Below are 20,023 nucleotides of genomic sequence, written 5' to 3'. Positions count from 1 at the left end.
CATATCTTCTGCAGAATAATGGATGGAACTAGAGGCCATTAATCTTCAGTGAAATAACTCAGAATCTGAAGTACCACATGTTCTCACTTATATGTGGGAGTTAAATAATGTGTACACGTGGACATAGTGTGGAATAATGGATATTGGAGACTCTAAAGGGTGGAAGGGGGTGACAGATGATAAATTACTTAATTTCTACAATGTGCACTATTCAGGTGCTGGTTACACTAAAACCCAGACTTCACCACTATGCAATATATCCATGGAACAAAGCTGCTCCTGTACCCTCTAAATCTGTTTCTGAAAATGAATAAAATAAAATAAAGATGTTGGGAGGGCTCCATTCCTTCCAGAGACTCTAGACTCTAGAAGAGAATCCACATCTTTGCCTCTCTCAGCTTCTAGGGTCTGCCTACCTTCCTCAGCTTGCAGCCCCTTCCTTGCTTCTCTCCAACCTCTTGCCTCCACAGTCACATCTTCTCTGACTCTCTGATTCCTCTTGCTTGCCTCTTATTGCACTGGGCCCACCTAGATAATCCAGGATCATCTCATATGAAGATCACATGATCACAATTACAAAGTTTCTTTTGCCAGGTAATGTGCCATTCATTCCATAAGTTCCAGGGATTAGGATGTGAACATCTTTGGGGGTCCATTATTCAGCCTACCACACCCATAAAAAAAACATAATACATAATTATAAATTTTGGTATTGTAATAATAAACCAGTAAATCAATAGCACCTGAAATCTATTTTCTTATTATATTCATAATTTCAATAATATCAGTTAAAATCTATGGATACCAACAACCAAAGGAACTAATAATTAAGCTCATTAAACATAGGACACTTATGGGGCTCTTGATTTTGATAAATAAACAGAAAGATTACTTCTGCAGCATCTTACATTTTCAAAGTGCTTTGCTATCAATATGATCATATTCACCCTTTCATTTAATCTTCCATATAACTGGTCTATATAAGAGGTAAAAAGAAACGTAACTTTTATAAAATTGCAAACATGGTAAGTCACAGAGGCAGAAGATATAGTCAGGTCTTTGAGCTTCAAATCACAACCTCTTTCTCCTGTTATACCAGACAAAAAGGGCCTATTTCTCAGGCTCCTTCATATGGTCCATAGAACCGTGTCTAGGGCACAATCCATTTTGCCATATTTTGTTATATGGAGCTCTAAGATTTCAAAGGTCATAAAAAACTGTTCGACAGAAATAAAAGGGTTAAGATATGGAAAGAAAGTTTCAGATTACCAATAACAAAATTATTTTTCCTATCATAATTTTTTAAAATAATTAAGCATAATTTCATTTAGCTATATAATACATAGGTATGTCTTATTACTAAAATTGGTTTTAAAAATCTAAAAAGTACTGAGTACTCTAAGAACAGACTAAAGTCAATTAATATTACAATGCCAATATAAAACAAGCATATTTTACAAGGTAAATAAAAGAATTCAAAACTGATAGGCAAGCCACACAAATCTGCAGCATAATTCTGTATAGTTTGCTTAGTATTTGCAAATTTGTGAGCTCCCTGTGAGTTCAATATCCAAGTGTTTGAAAAATTAGAGTTTTCCGGTTCTCCCTTATAACTTTGTCTAAGAAGGTCTCCCCTTTTATTCTCCATCACGACATGCTATTCTTATCTTTATAGCACTTTTCTCCATTTACAAATTAATGACTGCACCACTTTATGTCTGTTTTGTGATTTTATACTAAAAGACAATCCAACAACAGAGTACGTTAATGTTTTCAGTGATGGGCAAAGGTGAAGGGTTAGATAAGCTATAAGGTTGTGAGCAAAGAGCGGAAGGTCACCTGTTGTGATAGTTTAAAAGTTACACTCTCCATTTGAATCCAACCATTTATTCATTAGAAAATACAAAGCATTCCTATTTTCTGCCAAACAATGTTGCAGCCTCCAGGAAACAGAAATAAAATACCCAGTCCTTTCACTCAGAGAGCTCACAGTCCGATGGGGCAACACAGATAAGTGAAACTAACTTCAATGGAGTAGGTTCCTGTCATCTTCTAAACCACTTGGCATGGCTTACAAGATCCTTTGTGATCTGAACTGTCTCTAAGGTTTCAATCCCTGGGGTGCAATGAGAACACAGTGAAGGGGAAACTAACCAAGACTAAAGGGTCTGAGAATGCTTTGTTGGGGAAGAAGATACTCAGATAAGAAGGCACGAAGAGGTCAGGAGCGATGCCTCATGTCTGTAATCCCAGCAATTTAGGAGGCCAACGTGGGAAGATCACTTGAGGCCAGAAGTTTGAGACCAGCCTGGGCAACCTCACAAGTCCCCATCTCTACAAAAACTTAAAAATTAGCCTGGCATGGTGGTGTATGCCTGGGAAAGCTGAAGCAGAAGGATCACCTGAGCCCAGGAGATTGAGGCTGCAGTGAGCTATAATCACGCCACTGCACTCCAGCCTAGGCAAGAGTGAGACTTGTCTCAAAAAAAAAAAAAAAAGTGGGGCAGGGTTGTGGGTGGCAAGGCCAAGTAAACTTTCCTGTGTATGTCTGTGGGGAAGAAGCCACAAGGAGGGAGAAGGAGAAGGCATGGGTACTGTAAGCCGAGGGATACACGAACACATTGAAGAAGAGAGATCAGACAGGGGGTGGGTATTGTGAATAGTGTCATATGACAACCATGGGCTGCAAATGGAAAATTAAATCAGAGGAGCAATTATGAAGAACCTTTTAACCACACTAAAGAGTACAGATTTGATCCTAAAAGTGACACAGCACTGCTACTAAAGGGCTTTAAGCCGGGAAGAGACACAAACCAGATACTCATTTTAGGAAGATAACTGGCAGGGCAGCAGTATAGATGGTCCACCTGGTGGTGGAAAGCTGTGGTGGGAGACACTTACTAAACGGCAGGAAACGCATGGGAGGACATGAGTTAGGCATGCAGTGAGGCTGCTGTGCATAGGAGCACTCCATGAAGATTTCAGCAGCTGACAGAGATGAAAAGGATTCCATAGATTTTTAGGAAGTAGAATTAATGGGACTTGCTAACTCATTGTGAGGAGTGACTGTGAGGGAGGGTTTAGATGACTCCATTATTCATGTTTGGAGTTAAAATCATTTCAAAAGTAAAAAATACTAAGATTTACCATTTACGAAGTAATTATAACAGGCCAGGTATATCATCTCATTTCATCCACATAATTCAAAGAGTGGCAAGCAGTCCTTTGCTGGGAGGACCCTAAGGCTTAGAAAGGTTTGTAACTTGTCCAAGGTCACTATGTGTAGGTAAGATTTGAAACTATATCTGCCTTCCTCCCTAGCCATCTGCGAGAGAATGAAGAAATGGCAAAGAATTTACTGACATTATCCTGAAAGGACGGATAAAAAAGACTGCACGTGCTGCTCACTTTTTCTCCCCTTAAGAACAATAATCAGGGCTGCTGCACAGTTGCATCTCAACCTTATACCTTACTGTGCACGTTTAAATGGTGAGCAAGAAAAGAAACGTAAAAGTGCTGGTTAATAACAATAACAGTAATAATGACTTCATCCACAAACATAGGCAAGTCTATGTAAACCAGGCACCTTCTCAGAACAAAATATTTACAAGATATATATTAACACAGGGCATTGTTTTGGAACTATTACAACACACATGGGAAATTGAGAAGTTTTTTCAGTATTAATTGTAATTACAGGGATCACAGTGACTTCAGAAATTATTTATGTAGGCTTTCACACACACTCCCACTGTAAATTAGCAGTATTAGTTAATGGACACATTAAATGTTTTACCATTCATTTAATATTTTCAGACTGTACCAGAGATTGGAACAATCCATTAGTCTCATTCCCTTGGCACAAGCTCTTTTAGTTTATAACGGTAAATGGCTTTGTACAAGACACATATGTAATGGGAAATTTCAAAACAAAATAATTGTTTTGTATTGGTCACCACAAAACTAAAATATTTTTAAAACCTAAATTTTCCATTACACCATAATCATACTTAAGGAATGGGAAAGATATTTGAGTAGGCTAAAAACTTCAAAAGATTTTGGGAGGCTGAGGCGCGCGGATCACAAGGTCAGGAGATTAAGACCATCCCGGAACATGGTGAAACCCCGTCTCTACTAAAAATACAAAAATTAGCCAGGCGTGGTGGCATGCGCCTGTAGTCCCAGCTACTCGGGAGTTTGAGACAGGAGAATGGTGTGAACCCGAGAGACGAAGCTTGCAGTGAGCCAAGATCGCGCCACTGCACTCCAGCCTGGGCGGCAGGGCGAGACTCCGTCTCAAAACAAAAACAAAAACAAAAACAAAAAAACAACTTCAAAAGAACTATGAAAAATGATACCAAAAAAGTACTTTAAGCCATTTTAATAGTATTTAAAGCTGTTCTCTGAATTGCCTGCAAGACATCACCAGGGTTATCTCACATCACTTCGAATTCACAATGTCCGGACCTGAAGTCTTTTCACAACCCCCACCACCAACCTGCTTTTATTCCCATTTTCAACCTTTAATTAAAGGCATCATTTATATACCAATCCTCCCCAAATCAATAACTCCACATTCACTTCCTCCTCTCCTTCTCCCCTCCCTTTGGCCACACAGCTCTCCAGTCCTTCTGCACAAAGTCTCTCATCCAGCCCATCCTTCCTTCCCAGTGCAGACAAGCTCATCTATGTCCTTGTCCTGGTTTTCCTGAATATCCTGACAGTGTCCAAGGTGGTCTTCCTGCTGAACCCATCACTCTATCAAATGCATTCCAGAAGGTGGGTCCCATGTAGCATTTTTAAAAATTCTGAATAGGCAATAAACATTTATGATACAAAATTCAAAATGTATTTAGAATGAAAAGCACATATCCCTCCTAAGCCTGCCCCCAGCTACTGACTACCTTTACTGAAGGCAAATATTTATCTTCTTGTGCTTCTCTCCAGGGATATTCTATCCATATACAACAACTATATGCTCTTTTGAGGTTTAAATGCATGCATGTGTGCACACACACAAACACACACACAGTAACATCTTACAATTCACACTGTTTCCCATCTGGCTTTTCCCACTGAATAAAACTTGAAGTTTGGTATGTATTGTTATAGACAGAACTCATTCATCTTGTTAATGGCTGCATAACATTCCATTGCATGATATATTTCACAATTTACGCCAACCAGCCTCTAACTTGCACATTTGGGTTGTTTCCAATCTTTTGCTATTACAATGTGCAATCATATCCTTGTAAACATGTCTTTGTACACATAAATGGCACACTTCACTATCCCTGCTGATTCCAGATAATGATAGTAGTGAAGACACTGATGAATCTAAAGACTTGAAACCTTTCTTTACACTCTGTCCTGTAAAGTGTGTATCTTGATACTGTGTTAAACATCAGGCTAAAGCCTTTTAGAAGTTTATCTACAGTCATTTTGAGGATAGGCACCTCTGTCCTGGCTGGTGGACATAATTCTACATTTTCCTAAAAAGGCACACGTAACCTAAAATATATTCATATGAATACTTTACCTGTACAGAAAAAAAAAACCTCCCCCAAATCTGAACTCTTACAAAGGCTCCAAAGGGAGAAGGATGAACTGCTTTGTACTGACAGCTTTTCTCACATTATGGTTCTGACAAACGGGGCAGCTCTAATAATATTGTTGAGTAACTGGGAAAAATGATTGTTAGCATCCTTTATGGATGAAATTCTGAAAAATACAATGATCAAAATTTGTGCAGAAACCAGACCACAAAGACCAAACAGCCCACTGCTTTTACAAACATGAGATCTATAACACAGAATGCTGTGACTCTTGCCACTTGAAATATTAGGCCTATGTGGCTGCTGGTTACTCCCCTAGTAAGTAACTACTGTCAGACATTTCATACTAAATAGTGTTGTGCTAGATTACTACAAAGCATTAATGAAGTATGTCAAAGCATCCCCTAACAACAAGAAACCCTACCAACTGATTCCAACAGACTACATCACTGGGCATTGCCTGGTGTTTGCATCAATGGAAGACACTGCTGAGTCTTGCTGGAAGGGGCCTTACCAAGTCTTGATGTCAAGGGCCAGGGTAGCCACACCTTCTAAGACGTCAGCTCTCTTTAACAGTTTCTTACTACTAATCTGTTTATCTCCACGATATAAAGACTAACTTCTGCCTTGAGTTCCATGTCAGTGGGAGCAGCCTACCAGAAGGTTCTAAGAGTATGCTGACAGCTGGCCAACCCTCCACTCCAAGCCTCATCAGCTAATACAACCTGAGTTCCAGGACTGTCCCAAAGTCCTTAGATGTGCTACCAGCAAGTCTCAACCTGTGGCAACCAACAAAATAAACAACTAAAAAATAAAATCTCCAACTAGATAGCACTCAACCTACCTGTTCTCAACAGGAAGATCTTGCTTCTGACTTCCCTTGTCTGGTTGCTGACTAGATTGTCATTTGTCTCTCATAAGTACAAACCTACCTTTGCCTTCATAAATTGAGATTTGGGCTCAGCAAAGCTTAAACTAGATCCAGAGACCACAAAAATGTGTAAGGCCGAAACCAGTAAATAGAAAATCTCTTTTAGCCAGAAACTAATTTCATGATTTTCTTGTTGGAGATTAAATCCTTATATAAGACTAAAATGCAAAGGGGAATCAAAATTGCTAATCCTCTCTCATCTGCTAATCCTCTCTCATCTTCTAAAGACATATCAGCCTCTAGTGACCACCAGAATCAATGCCATGGCACAAGCACTCTAATCACTGCTAGCTGGTCTGCTGTTCTAGGTGAGCTTTCTTCTCACTTGAAGGTAATAAGGATTCACTAGGAATGGCCAGACTAGACTAAATCCTATTTAAAAGTGTGGGCTTTCACTTGGTTACTGTGATTTTACTCTAATTATAGGTGCTTCAAATTTCTCATATGCTCTCATTCTCATGGAAAGAGCTTAGGCTTCAAATATTAATTATGCTACTTAACTATATAAATTTACACAAATTAAGTTATCTGAGACTCACCCTTCTCCTCCTCCATTGGTTGAATGGGAGGAAGAATACCACATGGACTTACTGAGATAATGAAGTGAGATATTAATATCATATGAAAATTACCTATGTGCCCATTACTTCTTATGGATTATAGGACACACCAAAAAGATTTCAGAAACAAATGAATAATCATTTTGTATCTATATTAAAAACACCTTATATTATTAAAGTCTTATAGAAATAATAGGCTTTCCTTAATGTTATTTTAATATTTCACTAACAGTCAAGGCAAACCTAAAATTATTTTAATTTTTTTTAAATAAAAGGTTGATGCTTTAAACTGTCTAATGGAGTCAAAATCTGTGAGGTGTAACAATGTGTTCATATTTTTAAAGCATTTCATATAGGATGTAAAGCCCAATTCTGGAGTTGTTAATAAGACCAAGTGTGATGGATATGGAACTCCCCCTTTTATTTTTTTTGAGACAGTCTCGCTCTGTCACCCAAGCTGGAGTGCAGTGGCATGATCTCAGCTCAATGCAGTGTCTGCCTCCAGAGTTCAAGCAATTCTCCTGTCTCCGCCTCCCGAGTAGCTGGAATTGCAGGCACACGCCACCATGCCCGGCCCATTTTTGTATTTATAGTAGAGACCGGGTTTCACCATGTTGGCCAGGCTGGTCTCTAACTCTAGACCTCAGGTGATCCACCCGCCTCAGTCTCCCAATGTGCTAGGATTACAGGCATGAGCCACCGCGTCGGTCCCACTGAACCCCTTTCTAGGAGCACATCACTGGGGACCTCTTCAGGGTGATTCAGGACTCCACTAGGCTTGGGTTGTTCACAAGGCATAGGGTTGCAAACATCTCTGGGATTTTCTGGAGAGTGTGAGCACCATGCCTCCCTACTATACCTTATTTCTTAACAGGTATAGTTACGAAACTATAGTTAACACCAAAGATTCTGGCTTTCAAGGAGGTTATGGAACATAAAAAAATTAGCAAACAGAACTCCATCATGCTAGCCAGGACAGAATTGTCAAGATATTAAAACTCTTCAGAGCGCTGCTGTTTCAATGAGATGGTTATTATGTATCAGACTCTCTTTTGCTAATATCCAGATATTTACAGTGGGAATTAAAAAAATCTTTTTTATTGCCAGTAGCTTATTTTCCCATATTAGGCCCCTATTCCAGGTGCTTACATGAGATAAGCCATTGTCTTTTATAGAGTTTGAGGCTTTAGTCTGCACCACAAATAGGTACCAGAAGTGAGAGTCAATCTAAATGAGTACAGGACTAAAGAGCCTTCAACGAAACACTTCAGCCACATCAAGACCACAATGGAAGTCTGTAAATTCCACAGCCCTTCTTCAGAAAGTACATGAGTATATCAGTCAGGTGGGCAAAAGAAGAATAAACCTTTCACAGCGGTCTGCATAGCTTAGAAGCCTCTGGATAACGGGGCAGTTGGTGGAACTTGGACTGCTGGTCCAAAACTTGACCCATCCTTGCCTGTTTTCATGCAGTAACTCTCAGAAGAGATAGATTTTAGAAGTTTACCTCCACACAGCTACAAGCTATGTCTTCAGGATCATGGTGACAATGACAGTGTCAGCTCAGGACCATCTATTTGGAGTCTGTAAAAGGCCTTGTATAGGAACACATGAGTGAACTGTGGATTTATAACCAGCTCCCAGACCAGGAGGCAGTACCGCACATGGCCATGCACTGGGAGCTACAACATGGCACACACACTGGGAAGGTCAGTCCTCCTCGATACAAGGTTATAACTGGCCACGCTTTTCATGTGACAGCAGTCTGCCACTGGCGATCCACAAGGTGCCGAAGGCTAAAGGCCACCTAGGAAACCAGCTTCATGAAACACGGATATGCAGACTCAGGGATAAAAATTTCAACATGGTGGCCAGGGTTTGGCCTCAGAAATACTGGGAGGGGGGCATGTTTGTGGAGAAGAGCAGATGAACTAGTCTCACAGAAGTTTGTTTATGGAATCCTGAATGGTCTGCGCCTCAAGTTCTAAGGAGATTGTAATTCCCCCCCGCCCCTGTCTTTCCTATAACCTGGGCCCCTGTGATGGCACAGTTTCCAGTCTCAGTAGGGAGGCGAGTTCCTTGTTTTTGGTATCCAAATAATACTATTCATAAGGTCACATACTTTAAAGACAGGGACCTATCCCTGAAGGCAGGCAGCATAGCCTTTAAATTTGTTTAAATTCGAGTAAAAACTTTTTAAAAATTGGTATTCAGTGGCCAATTTTTTTTTTTAATTTAGCACTGTATACCCAGAATCTAGCACAAATGTCTCATATATATAAGGAACCCTCGATAAATATTTGTTAAATAAATGAATGAATGAATTCTAAGGGCAGTCCTGGAAGTGGACAGACAGATGAGGAGTGGGCTGCTGTGCAACAGACTAGGACAGAAAGAGTACTGGAGGCTGCAGGTTGAAGGTTACTGAACAGGAGCTCTATATTTTCCCTGAGCCGTGGATCTTCAGTAAGGGGAAAATGGCAACACCAGGCATGGCAAATGATCATGACACCCTGACTGAACGTCCGACACAGCTCTTTGGATGACAAGTGCCCTCTCCCAGCCTACTGATAGTGTCTATTAACCACTACGAACCCTTTGATGAAACTGATCCATGTCCTGGGACTCCCATGGTCTGATTTTGCAAGCAAGCCCTAGGTTCCCAGAGCTCCCGAGTTGGCAGAAGAACCAAGCACATGCTCACTGGGTCTTGCCTTCCTTTAGAAAGCCCATTTGAAAGATTTCTGGAAGGTTACTAGTGAAGGTGGAGACACAGGTTCTGTTCTTCTGCCACACCTTATCTTCACCCCAAAATTTTTGTCTAGCTACAAAAGGACCAATGGTTTCTTACACTTTGGTGTGAGGAAGCCCATAATAACCTTAAGAGCCATTTCTCTGGGTTAGTCTTGGAAAAGATGCCGTATCACTAAATGGAAAGATAAATATGAAACACCCACAGAAACAAAGATATTTCATTTCTAAAAGCCCCTAATTTCTAAGATACAGAAAAAGGAATATGAATTTTAAAGTTAAGATAAATTATCAGCTTTCAGAGTATAAAGCCATCTAAATTGTACATAAATCAGTTTTAAAAGGCAAAAAACACAACCACTTAAATTGCATTAATATGGCATCATTTTAGAGTGCTATAAAATATTTTAACTAATATAAATGTTAAAATATGAGGTTTGCTGCTATCAGTCATCTAACAATTATGTAAGCCAAGGTGGGACCACTTCAATGATTAATGAAAGGCAAGAATCATGTTTGTAAACATGGTATAAAATAGTCTTAAGTCATTACATAAATATTTCAATGAGGATGCAAGAATTTATGGGTATAATATACATAAACCAATAGCACAGGGAGGGATTAGAAAACTGTTCTCTAAGCCAAAACACGACCTAATACTTTTTGTCCAAAAAAATCCACTACAGTTTACAAATGTCACTCATTCATTCATTCAACAAGGATATATCCCTTCATTTATTCAACAAATACTTACTAGCTTTCCCTCTGTGCCAGGCACTGTGCTAGCCTTGAGGATTCAGTGGTAAAGAAGACACAGTCTTTGCATCTGCAAGGAAATGTGTTTCCACCATCTCTCCTCACCCCCTCTCACATGCACATACCATGCAAAGATCTCCCCAGCTGCATTATAGAAAGATGGTCATTTATCTCTTGCTGTGTGGTATAATGAGCCTCCACGTGTAGTGTCTAGCACAGTGCCCAGCAGTCTCTAAATCCACTCTTCTTTGACTATTCCCAACAAACATCAAGAGCTGAGAGCCCTGAATTCCATATTAGCTGTGCCCTGCTATTAGCCATCTAACCTTGAGAAATTCATTTCAGCACTTGAAGCTGCATCTGCTCTGAGAACTCTCTTCTTGAAGGCCCCTTTCAGCTCACAGGGACTGAGATGACTAAAGATTTCTAATAATGGGAAGAGCTATTACCTCACAAGGGGCCTGTTCTATCAGATCACTCAAGTTAGAAAGTTCTCTGTTATACTGAGCTCAATTATTCCTCCACGAATTCATTCACGGGTCCTGCACACTGCAGTAACACAAAACCTATCTATACCTCTACTACACGGTAACGCCTCATTAAAAAGACATCTGTCACATTTCTCCGAAGTTTTAAAATAAAAGAATGCCCTTAAATGCCAATCAATCCCAGGATTCCCAGATCTTTTTTATAATATTGGTTACCATCCTTTCTCTTTAAAGTACCGTGCCAAAATACAATGAAATATTCTAAATTTGTAGTCTGACCAGCAAGTGCTTGCTATACATCTGGTGATACAGCATAAAACTCTGCTTGACTTGTAGATAAAACAACTGAACACGTAATAACCATTTAGAGGAATACTATCTGAACCACATTTATTTAAAACACCATAATAAAGACACAGCATAGCAAAGTCATGAAGATACAAACTGAGGCCAGATGATGTGGATAGGTTCAGATTCTAGTCATTATATTATTAGATGTTAGCCTCTCTGTTTCAGATTCCTCATCTATCAAATGGGAATCATAATAATTCTTACACTGTAGGATTCATATAAAGAATTGAATGAGTTATCAGACATAATGCATTCAGAACAGAAATACAATAGTTACAACAAATATCAAATAAGGTAGGCAACTTACTTGTCAGTGATTATTTATTCAGGTGATAATCTAAATACCTTTTGTGTGTGTGCATTCACAAGTGATATGAAAAGAAAATAGCTTTTAGTTATTTCCTTTGTAAATAAATACTGATAGATTAATAGAGAAAAATAAACTGACAGCTTTTTAAGTTCAAAGGATGTGATCTCCCTCTAAGAGAGAGATGAAGTAAACTATATTAACTGAGAGGAAGCTAAGGGAAAAGCGGAATAAATAGAAAGGAAACATTAAAGGAATTCTTAAGAACATTTTGTTCTGTACCACTAAAACCCAGCCTGCTCATTTCAATTACATTATGAATGCATAATTTCTGATATTTGATGTGCCATAAGAGTATGTTCTCATGTTTATTGGTGTCTTCTTATGTAGACTTTTTAAATCCTCATAGAATCATAATCTGAAGCTAATAAATTTTAGTCACATCTGCTGTGGCAAGTGACCCCTGAACTAAAATCCCCCTTTGTTCTAGTGATCATTTAGTTCTAAATATAAGTGTTACCAGAGGGTGCCTGTGTTTCATCAACTGAGTAAACCCGTGTGGATGTGCAGTACCCATGAAGTTTCACCCACACCTACAGACCGCCCCCTGAAAACGTTACAGGTGGTTAAATAAATGAAATAAATTACCTTTGTGTTTCTTTCTACTTCAAACAAACCAACAAAAAACACATGCTACTTTCCCTCGTAAACTTCCATACGAAGTTTTAACAATGCCAGTACAATAATTTCATTAAAATTGTGACTCATTAAAGATTTAGCTTAATCTTCATCAAAATTTAAAGAAAACAGTCATTTGAACAGTATTCTTTGAAGGCTTAACATATACCATGTGATTGTGATGACTTTCGTATCATTAAATAGCTCTTCTTTTGCAAATAACATTTACCTAACAAGGTGAGATTATAATTACATTTATTATTCCCAGTCATCGTTATTAATATGAGATAAAAGTGGAAATAAATCTTTGCTATACCTCTGAAAGATAAGCAGCATGGAATGTTTTCTCAAGATAAAGTTCATCCACATTCTTCCAAATTCCCAAACTTTTAGGAATTGGCAACACACTGCCACTTGGAAATAGGGAGATGACAAACTCGGGAAAATAACTGCCACTTTTATTAAACTGCAGGTATTGTGGTGTACTAGCACATTTAATTTAATCCTTATAATCCTATGAGGCAGGTACTCTTGTTATTCTCAATGACTGGTGACGAAACTGGGATTTAGAAAGGTTAACCGATTTGTCCAAGGTCACATTAACTGGATGTAGCCAAGTCAGGACCCAAACCCAGGCTGTTTGACTTTCATGGTCTAAGCTCCTATCCTCTACAAATGGGGTAAATTAAAAAAAAAAAAAAAAATTCTGGGGATAGACATATCCTGATTAGTGAGAAAAGAGAGCAGTGTTTGAGGAAGAAAGAGAACAGCAGAGGCAGAGACTACCCAGATAGAAAGGATTCTGTCTGATTGGAAAGAGTCTTGGATTACACATCAGGAGGTCTGGGAGCCCTTTCCCAGGGTGGCACCAGTGTGACCAAAAAGAGATCAATTCTCTCTAGCCTCATCTGGGAGGAATACATTCACCTACAGCATAGGGTTATGTTAAAGATAAAAATGAAACCTCCAAAACACCATGCAGACAGTAATCACATTTTTAAAATGAATTTTTTTAAATAAACAACAAAAAAGAACATTTTATTGATTTAACCATCATAGAAAATGCCATGGTAGAACTTAAACTACAAATAAATTATCATTTTTTCTTTTTCTTTCTCTCTCTCTTTTTTTCTTTTTTTTTTTTTTTTGAGAGACTGGGTCTTTCTCTGTTGCCTAGACTGGAGTGCAGTGGTGCACTCTTGACTCACTGCAACCTCCACTCAAGTGATCCTCCCACCTCAGCCTCCTGAGTAGCTCTGACTACAGGCATGCACCACGACACTCAGTTAATTTTTTCATTTTTTGTAGAGATGGGGTTTCGTCATGTTGCCCAGGCTAGTCTTCAACTCTTGGGCTCAAGTGATTCTCCCACCTCGGCTTCCCAAAGTGTTGGGATTACAGGCATAAGCGATCATGCCTGGCTTGAAATATAAATATATTAATAAACATTAACCTAAATGATGTCAAAAATTGTTCTTTTCCATTCCCTGATCACATCGCCGTCACCTAAAATCACAAAAAAATACTTTCATTGTTAGTAAGTTTTATTATGGCTGAAGACACTTGTGAAATCATAAACTCAAACCATGGCTAAAATTAGCTCAATTTGAGTCAATAAAAGTATATACACAAATTTGTCATATCTGTTTCTTTCTTTTTTTTGAGACAGAGTCTTGCCCTGTTGCCCAGGCTGGAGTGCAGTGGCACAATCTCGGCTCACTGCAACCTCTGCTTCCCAGGTTCAAGCAATTCTCCTGCCTCAGCCTCCCAAGTAGCTGGGACTACTGGCATGCACCAATACATTCAGCTAATTTTTGCATATTTAGTAGAGATGGGGGCTTTTCCTACCCTCAAGCGATCCACCTGCCTGGGCCTCCCAAAGTGCTAGGATTACAGGCATGAACCACCACGCCCAGCAAATTTTTGTATTTAGTAGAGACAGGGTTTCACCATGTTGGCCAGGCTGGTTTCAAACTCCTGACCTCGAGTGACCTGCCAACCTCAGCCTCCCAAAGTGCAGGGATTACAGACATGAGCCACCCTGCCCAACCCATATCTATTTATTCATATTGTAAGACCCGGAGCAGAAGAATCTAGCAATACTGTGTGGCCTATAAAAACTGAGATAAATGGACATTGTTTTTTAAGCCACTAAGTTTGTGGTTGGTTGTTACACAGCAATAGAAAACTAATAGAGTACCTGAGACAATTTAGATAACAAAAAAAACAGTTATTAACTCCAGAGTTGAGAGTGAGAGACTGCACAAGAAAGGAAGAGTAATCATACTGTGCGTAGGTTTTAAATCATGTCCCCGATCCTCTGACATGACTGTCTTAATGTCTGTGGCCCCCTCGAAGCCTGGCCGGCCTTAGTGACTCACTCATACCCAACTGAACGTCACAGAAATGACACTGAAGAACTTCCCAGGTTAGGTCAGTCACTGCCCTGATCTCTAGAACCCATTTTACCAGACAGTTCAGCACTGGATTTTCAGGCAAAGCACAGGTCTTCCATTTTCCATTTACTATTTACGTAGTTTCCATCCACTATTGTACTTTGTCAATATATCACCCTTAGAAACTTCAGCAAGAGGAGGGATAGCCGAAATGAAATAGAATTTGGCCATTCCTGGATCCTCCAGCCATAATACATCAAACTATACCATTAGCCTCTGACACAAACCAGCCACAGTAACAGCATCAGTAGCAGTCACAATAATTGAGGAAGGTAAGATATTTAAATATTTAAAGAGAGGAAGGTTTGTCAATTACTGGTTGAAAACATGTCTCTTGCTCCATTTTATACCCTGGAAAGTTCTACCAAATTCATTTGCTCTAAAGCCTAAGCAATCTGCCTAACTTTTTAGTCCCTACATTTGTTTTTGTTTCTTTGTTCTTTTATTTTGCTTTGTTTTGTTTTAGAGACAGGGAATCACTTTGTTGTCCAGGCTGGAAAGCAGTGGTGCAATCATAGCTCACTGCAACCTCGAACTCCAGAGCTCAAGTGATCCTCCCATCTCAGCCTCTGGAATAACTGGCACTACAGGCACGCACCACTACACCTAGCTAATTTTTGTATATTTTTTTGTAGAGAAGTGGGGGGTCTCACTATGTTCCCCAGGCTGGTCTCAAACTCCTGGCTTCATGAGATCCTACCACCAGCCTCCCAAAATGCTAGCATTATAGGCTTGAGCCACTGTGCCCAACCAGTCCCTATATTTCTAGTCCAAGAAACTAAAAAAATAGTATTCGGTTGAATGAATAAATTTCTTGAAAATATTTCAACAGAAAGTCTTCTCATGCCTAAAATAAACTTTCATCTTATTAGTTAAAATCAACAAATACTTATGGATAAGGCACCATGAGATAAAAAGTATGACAGAGTCCCTATCCTCAAGGAGGTTATAATAAAAATAAATAGTAAAAAAAAAATTTTTTTTTTTTTTTTTTTTTTTTTTTGAGACAGAGTCTTGCTCTGTCACCTAGGCTGGAGTGCAGTGGCACAATCTCAGCTCACTGCAACCTCCACCTCCTGGGTTCAAGTGATTCTCCTGCCTCAGTCGCCTGAGTAGCTAGGACTACAGGCATGTGCCACCACACCTGGCTAATTTTTTGTATTTTTTTTAGTAGAGACAAGGTTTCACCATGTTAGCCAGGATGGTCTCGATCTCCTGACCTCATGATCTGCCCGCCTCAGCCTCCCAAAGTGCTGGGATTACAGGCATGAGTCATCAAGCCCGGCCAAAAAAAATTTTTTTTTTAGACAGGGTCTCACTCTGTTGCCCAGGCTGGGATCATAGCTCACTAGAGCCTCGAACTCCTCAAGGAATCAACCTCCTGAGTGGCTGGGACTACAGGTGCATGCCACCATACTCAGCTAATTTTTGTATTTGTTGTAGAGATGGGAATCTCACTATGTTCCCCAGGCTGGTCTCAAACTCCTGGCCTCAAGTAATCCTCCTGCCTTAGCCTCTCAAAGTGTTGGGATTACAGGTGTGAGCCACTATGCCTGGCCAAAAATAAATACTTAACTAAGCATAAGGCAGCATATGCTACATTCTGTAAGAAATGCTATAAGAAAGATCACATGCCCAGTTGAAGGGCCAAGAAAGACCTGTATAAGGATTTGAATAATTTCCTACTCCAAAACCCTAGACCTTGTCTTCACCTGAAATTAATGCATGCTTCAAATCTTAAATTTTGAAACCCTCTTTCAGATTAAACTCTTAAAGGATACAAAATTCTAGCTAAATAGGAGGAATAATTTCTAGTGTTCTATAGCACCGTAGGATGACTATAGTTAACAGTAATATATTATATAGCTTCAAATAGCTAAAGGAGAATATTGAATGTGTGCAACACAAAGAAATGGTCAATGTTTGAGATGACGGATATCCTAATTACCTTGATCTGATCACTGTACCTTACATGCATCGAAACATCACTATGTATCCTATAAATATATACAATCATTATGTGTCGTTAAAAAATAAAGAGGATTAAAAAACAAACAAATAAATGTTGATTGGGGGAAACCCTTATTCCCCCTCCATGAGGCTTCAGCAGAGAGAGGATTATTCTTCACTGCCCAGGGAAAAGCAAGTGGCTAATCCCACTAGTAGGACTGGTGAAGTTCTTTCTACCTCACCCTACCCCATCTTCAAGTGGGAGAAAGAAGGAATAAGCAACGTTTTGGCCTTAGGTCTCCAACAATTCATCAGAAGCTCTATATTTAGTGGTTGTTGACTCCTGTTCAGCCAAAGCTGTCCCCTACTCTGTATTGTAGTCTCAAAAACTGAGAAGAGCAGAGAGATGGATGATTTATCAATCCATCAAATATCTAGCAATCCCTCCCTTTCTCTTTCTGTTCAATATGCCCTATAAACCATCAACCCTGGGTCAATTCATTTGTTTGTTCTCTACTCCCACTTAAAAGAAAATGTTACAAGCACAGGGAGTAATGACATTACTAAACCTGATCTCCAATCTTTGGTAGACACCACTCACTACTTAGTGATCATTTATAGGTCCCTGCTCAGTTTCGATTCTCTTTTTCTACAGAAGCAACTATTAAACATCCTCAACTTTCACTCACAGCAGATAACCTTATCCTTCAATTTCACTGAGAAAACAGTATTTGGTTTTGAAATATATAAACTTCCTGGCCACGCTTTCTGCCTCCCGTTCAACACTGATCTCTTAACCTGCGCTCTGATTCCTACGCCCGTCAGCTTACTCAGCAATCATGCTTCATCAGTCATTCCCTCTCTCTCCTGAGTCTTCAACTTTTGGTTCTAACTATGCCTCCTCTCTTCATATAAATGCATTCAAAATCATTTTTAAAACACAACAAAAGAACAACAAAACTAAAATTCTCTTCTGGCCGAAACATTTTACTAGCTATCTTTGTTCTCCTTTTAACAGCCAAGCTTTTAGAAAACAGTTACCTACCTTATCTCTGCCTGCCTTTCACTTGCATTCACAGTGCAGCCTAATGCCTGCCCCCAGCCCCACCCCACACTGAAACTACTCACATCAATGGGACCAAATGACCTCCAAATTAACAAATTCAACCATCACTTTTCAATTCTTCGACTTGACCTCTCTACAGTATATGACACGTCAAAGCATCTATCTTGAAACTCTCTTCTGCTTGGTTTTTATAACATCACTGACTCCTGAGTCTCCTTTACTTAAGAACGCTCTGAGTCTTTATTGGTTAAACCTTGAATTTTAACATTTTCCCAGGACTCTATTCTTGGCTTTCCTCTTCTCAAACTAAACTCTCCCTGGGGATCAGGGGAGATGGGGAGGAATATTTACACTATGAATTATCCCACATGCCCATAAATCAATAAGGCAACATCTGAATTCATCTGTGTCCTCTCTTTCCCCCACCCTTACCAGTGCTCACCTCTATCATGGCACTGCTATACACCTGTTTAGCAGTCTGTCTCCCCTGCCCTGGCATGCCTAGGGGATGGACACTGCACACTGCTGTCAGGAGTAGTAGCTTTCCTGGGAGGACTGGGAGTGCGGACGGGAGTGACAACGGAGCAAGAACAATGCACCTTTGAGGACCTAGGGAGTATGTAGTTATAAAAAGTAGCCCATAGGAAAATGGGCTGAACAATGCCAGGAATATCTTGAGGGAAATTATATACATACACATTCACCTCTGAATTTCTTGTGCTCAACACATGGTGGGAACTCAATCCGTACTTTGTGAATGAAAGAAGTTGGAAAAAAATGGGTTATAATAAGCTTTGAAGAATTGGTAGGATTCTCACAGCGATAGATGGGGGAGGAATCACTGAAGTCAGAGGGAAGAGGAAAAGCACAGGCACAGGTAGAATTGCTGCACTGGTGGGACAGAGAAGGACAAATTAATTGTCTGGTAATACTAGAATGCTGAGGCATGATCTTACAAGATCTGAAGACTGAGTTGGGGATGGCATTCGCAGGCATTGGGGAACCAGTGACGCCTTTTTCAGCAATGTGATCTGTGATCAGAAAAGAAGAAACTGGAATAGAGCTGCCGAATGAATTACCTAAGTGAGAAGTGAAGCCCTGAACTACGGCAACTGCCTGAACGATGGCAACTGGGGTGAAATGGAGTGAAAGCAGACTACATAGAGAAAATATTATTTTTAAGACTGAAGGTAAATACACTTTTTAAATATTCAAGAACAATGGAATTAATTGAAGTATTAATTTAAAGGAGGTGAAAAACTTAAAGCATTAAAATTAAAAGGGAAAAATTATAAAATTTTTAAAAAGTATATTTAACTCCAGCTTAAATGAGTCATAACTGGTACTGGGTGTTAGAATATACAGTATATTTAAAGTTGATTGTGTTGGTAGGAACTCCAACATGCATAAGTTAACAACAGTTTGCAATTGAACAGGGCATTCTGTACATGCTTAAGAAAGGTCATTCTGTAACTTTTGAGAAGGGAGTTAGCAGAATATAACCATACCGTGAAGCTGTTGTTAGCATTTTTCGTGCTTGCTTCAGCTACACTAGCATCTGAGAGGTCAACTTCATCAAATATCAGAGACTGTTAATGAAAAAAAACATACAAAGACATTAGAAGAAAACCTAACTCAATGCTCTTCAATACATTCTTTCAATACAGGAATTAGGAATAGAAAATGGGGGAAAAAAAGTTAAGTTGGTGGTACTCTCTGCAATTTCTTCCTAGAAAGGAAAAATAAAAGCATAAAGTACAACTAATCCATAAAACCCCAACTGAAAAGGACTTTAAAGACCTCCTGGGAACACTATTTCAATGCAAATGTTCTGTGCTCTCTGGAAGCATAACAGCTACCACTTATGGGGAACCTGCTGAGTGTGTGGCATTCACATGCACAATGCAATCTCTCTGAAGCTTGTAACAGCTCTGCCAGGGAGGCAGAGGCAATATCATTGTTTCCAGGCTTGCAGGGTGAGAGCTGAGAACTAGTCCTGGCTTAGCTCACGACGAGTAACTGAACCTTCTGAACCTTATTTTCCTCATCTGTAACTATGTATTCAAATGAGGTAGTGAATTTGCTTTGCAAGTAGCAGGTGACCTTTTTTGTATACTCTTAACATGCAAGGTAGCAAGTAGGAAATCCTAGCCAATAAATGTAATCTTCCCACT

General features: G+C 39.5%; 1 protein-coding gene across 11 annotated transcripts in view; it reads right to left on the bottom strand.

Moving 5' to 3' along the window:
* The window catches only part of DGKH (diacylglycerol kinase eta), a 216,246-nt gene that overhangs the window by 102,417 nt on the left and 93,806 nt on the right, over positions 1 to 20,023 (bottom strand). For 4 of the 11 annotated variants that reach the window (XM_021929569.2, XM_031655806.1, XM_031655799.1 and 1 more), the window contains exon 4: positions 19,358 to 19,438. The exons of 1 other annotated variant lie outside the window; for it this stretch is intronic. In XM_021929569.2, the coding sequence (XP_021785261.2) occupies positions 19,358 to 19,438 (81 nt within the window). 6 more of the 11 variants (XM_031655801.1, XM_031655804.1, XM_031655802.1 and 3 more) reach the window with 5 other exon arrangements.

The sequence above is a fragment of the Papio anubis genome, chromosome 15 (assembly GCF_008728515.1).
Source record: "Papio anubis isolate 15944 chromosome 15, Panubis1.0, whole genome shotgun sequence".
Taxonomy (NCBI): Eukaryota; Metazoa; Chordata; class Mammalia; order Primates; family Cercopithecidae; genus Papio; species Papio anubis.
Note: the sequence above shows the minus strand (reverse complement) of the source record. Positions and strands in the feature narration are given on the sequence as shown.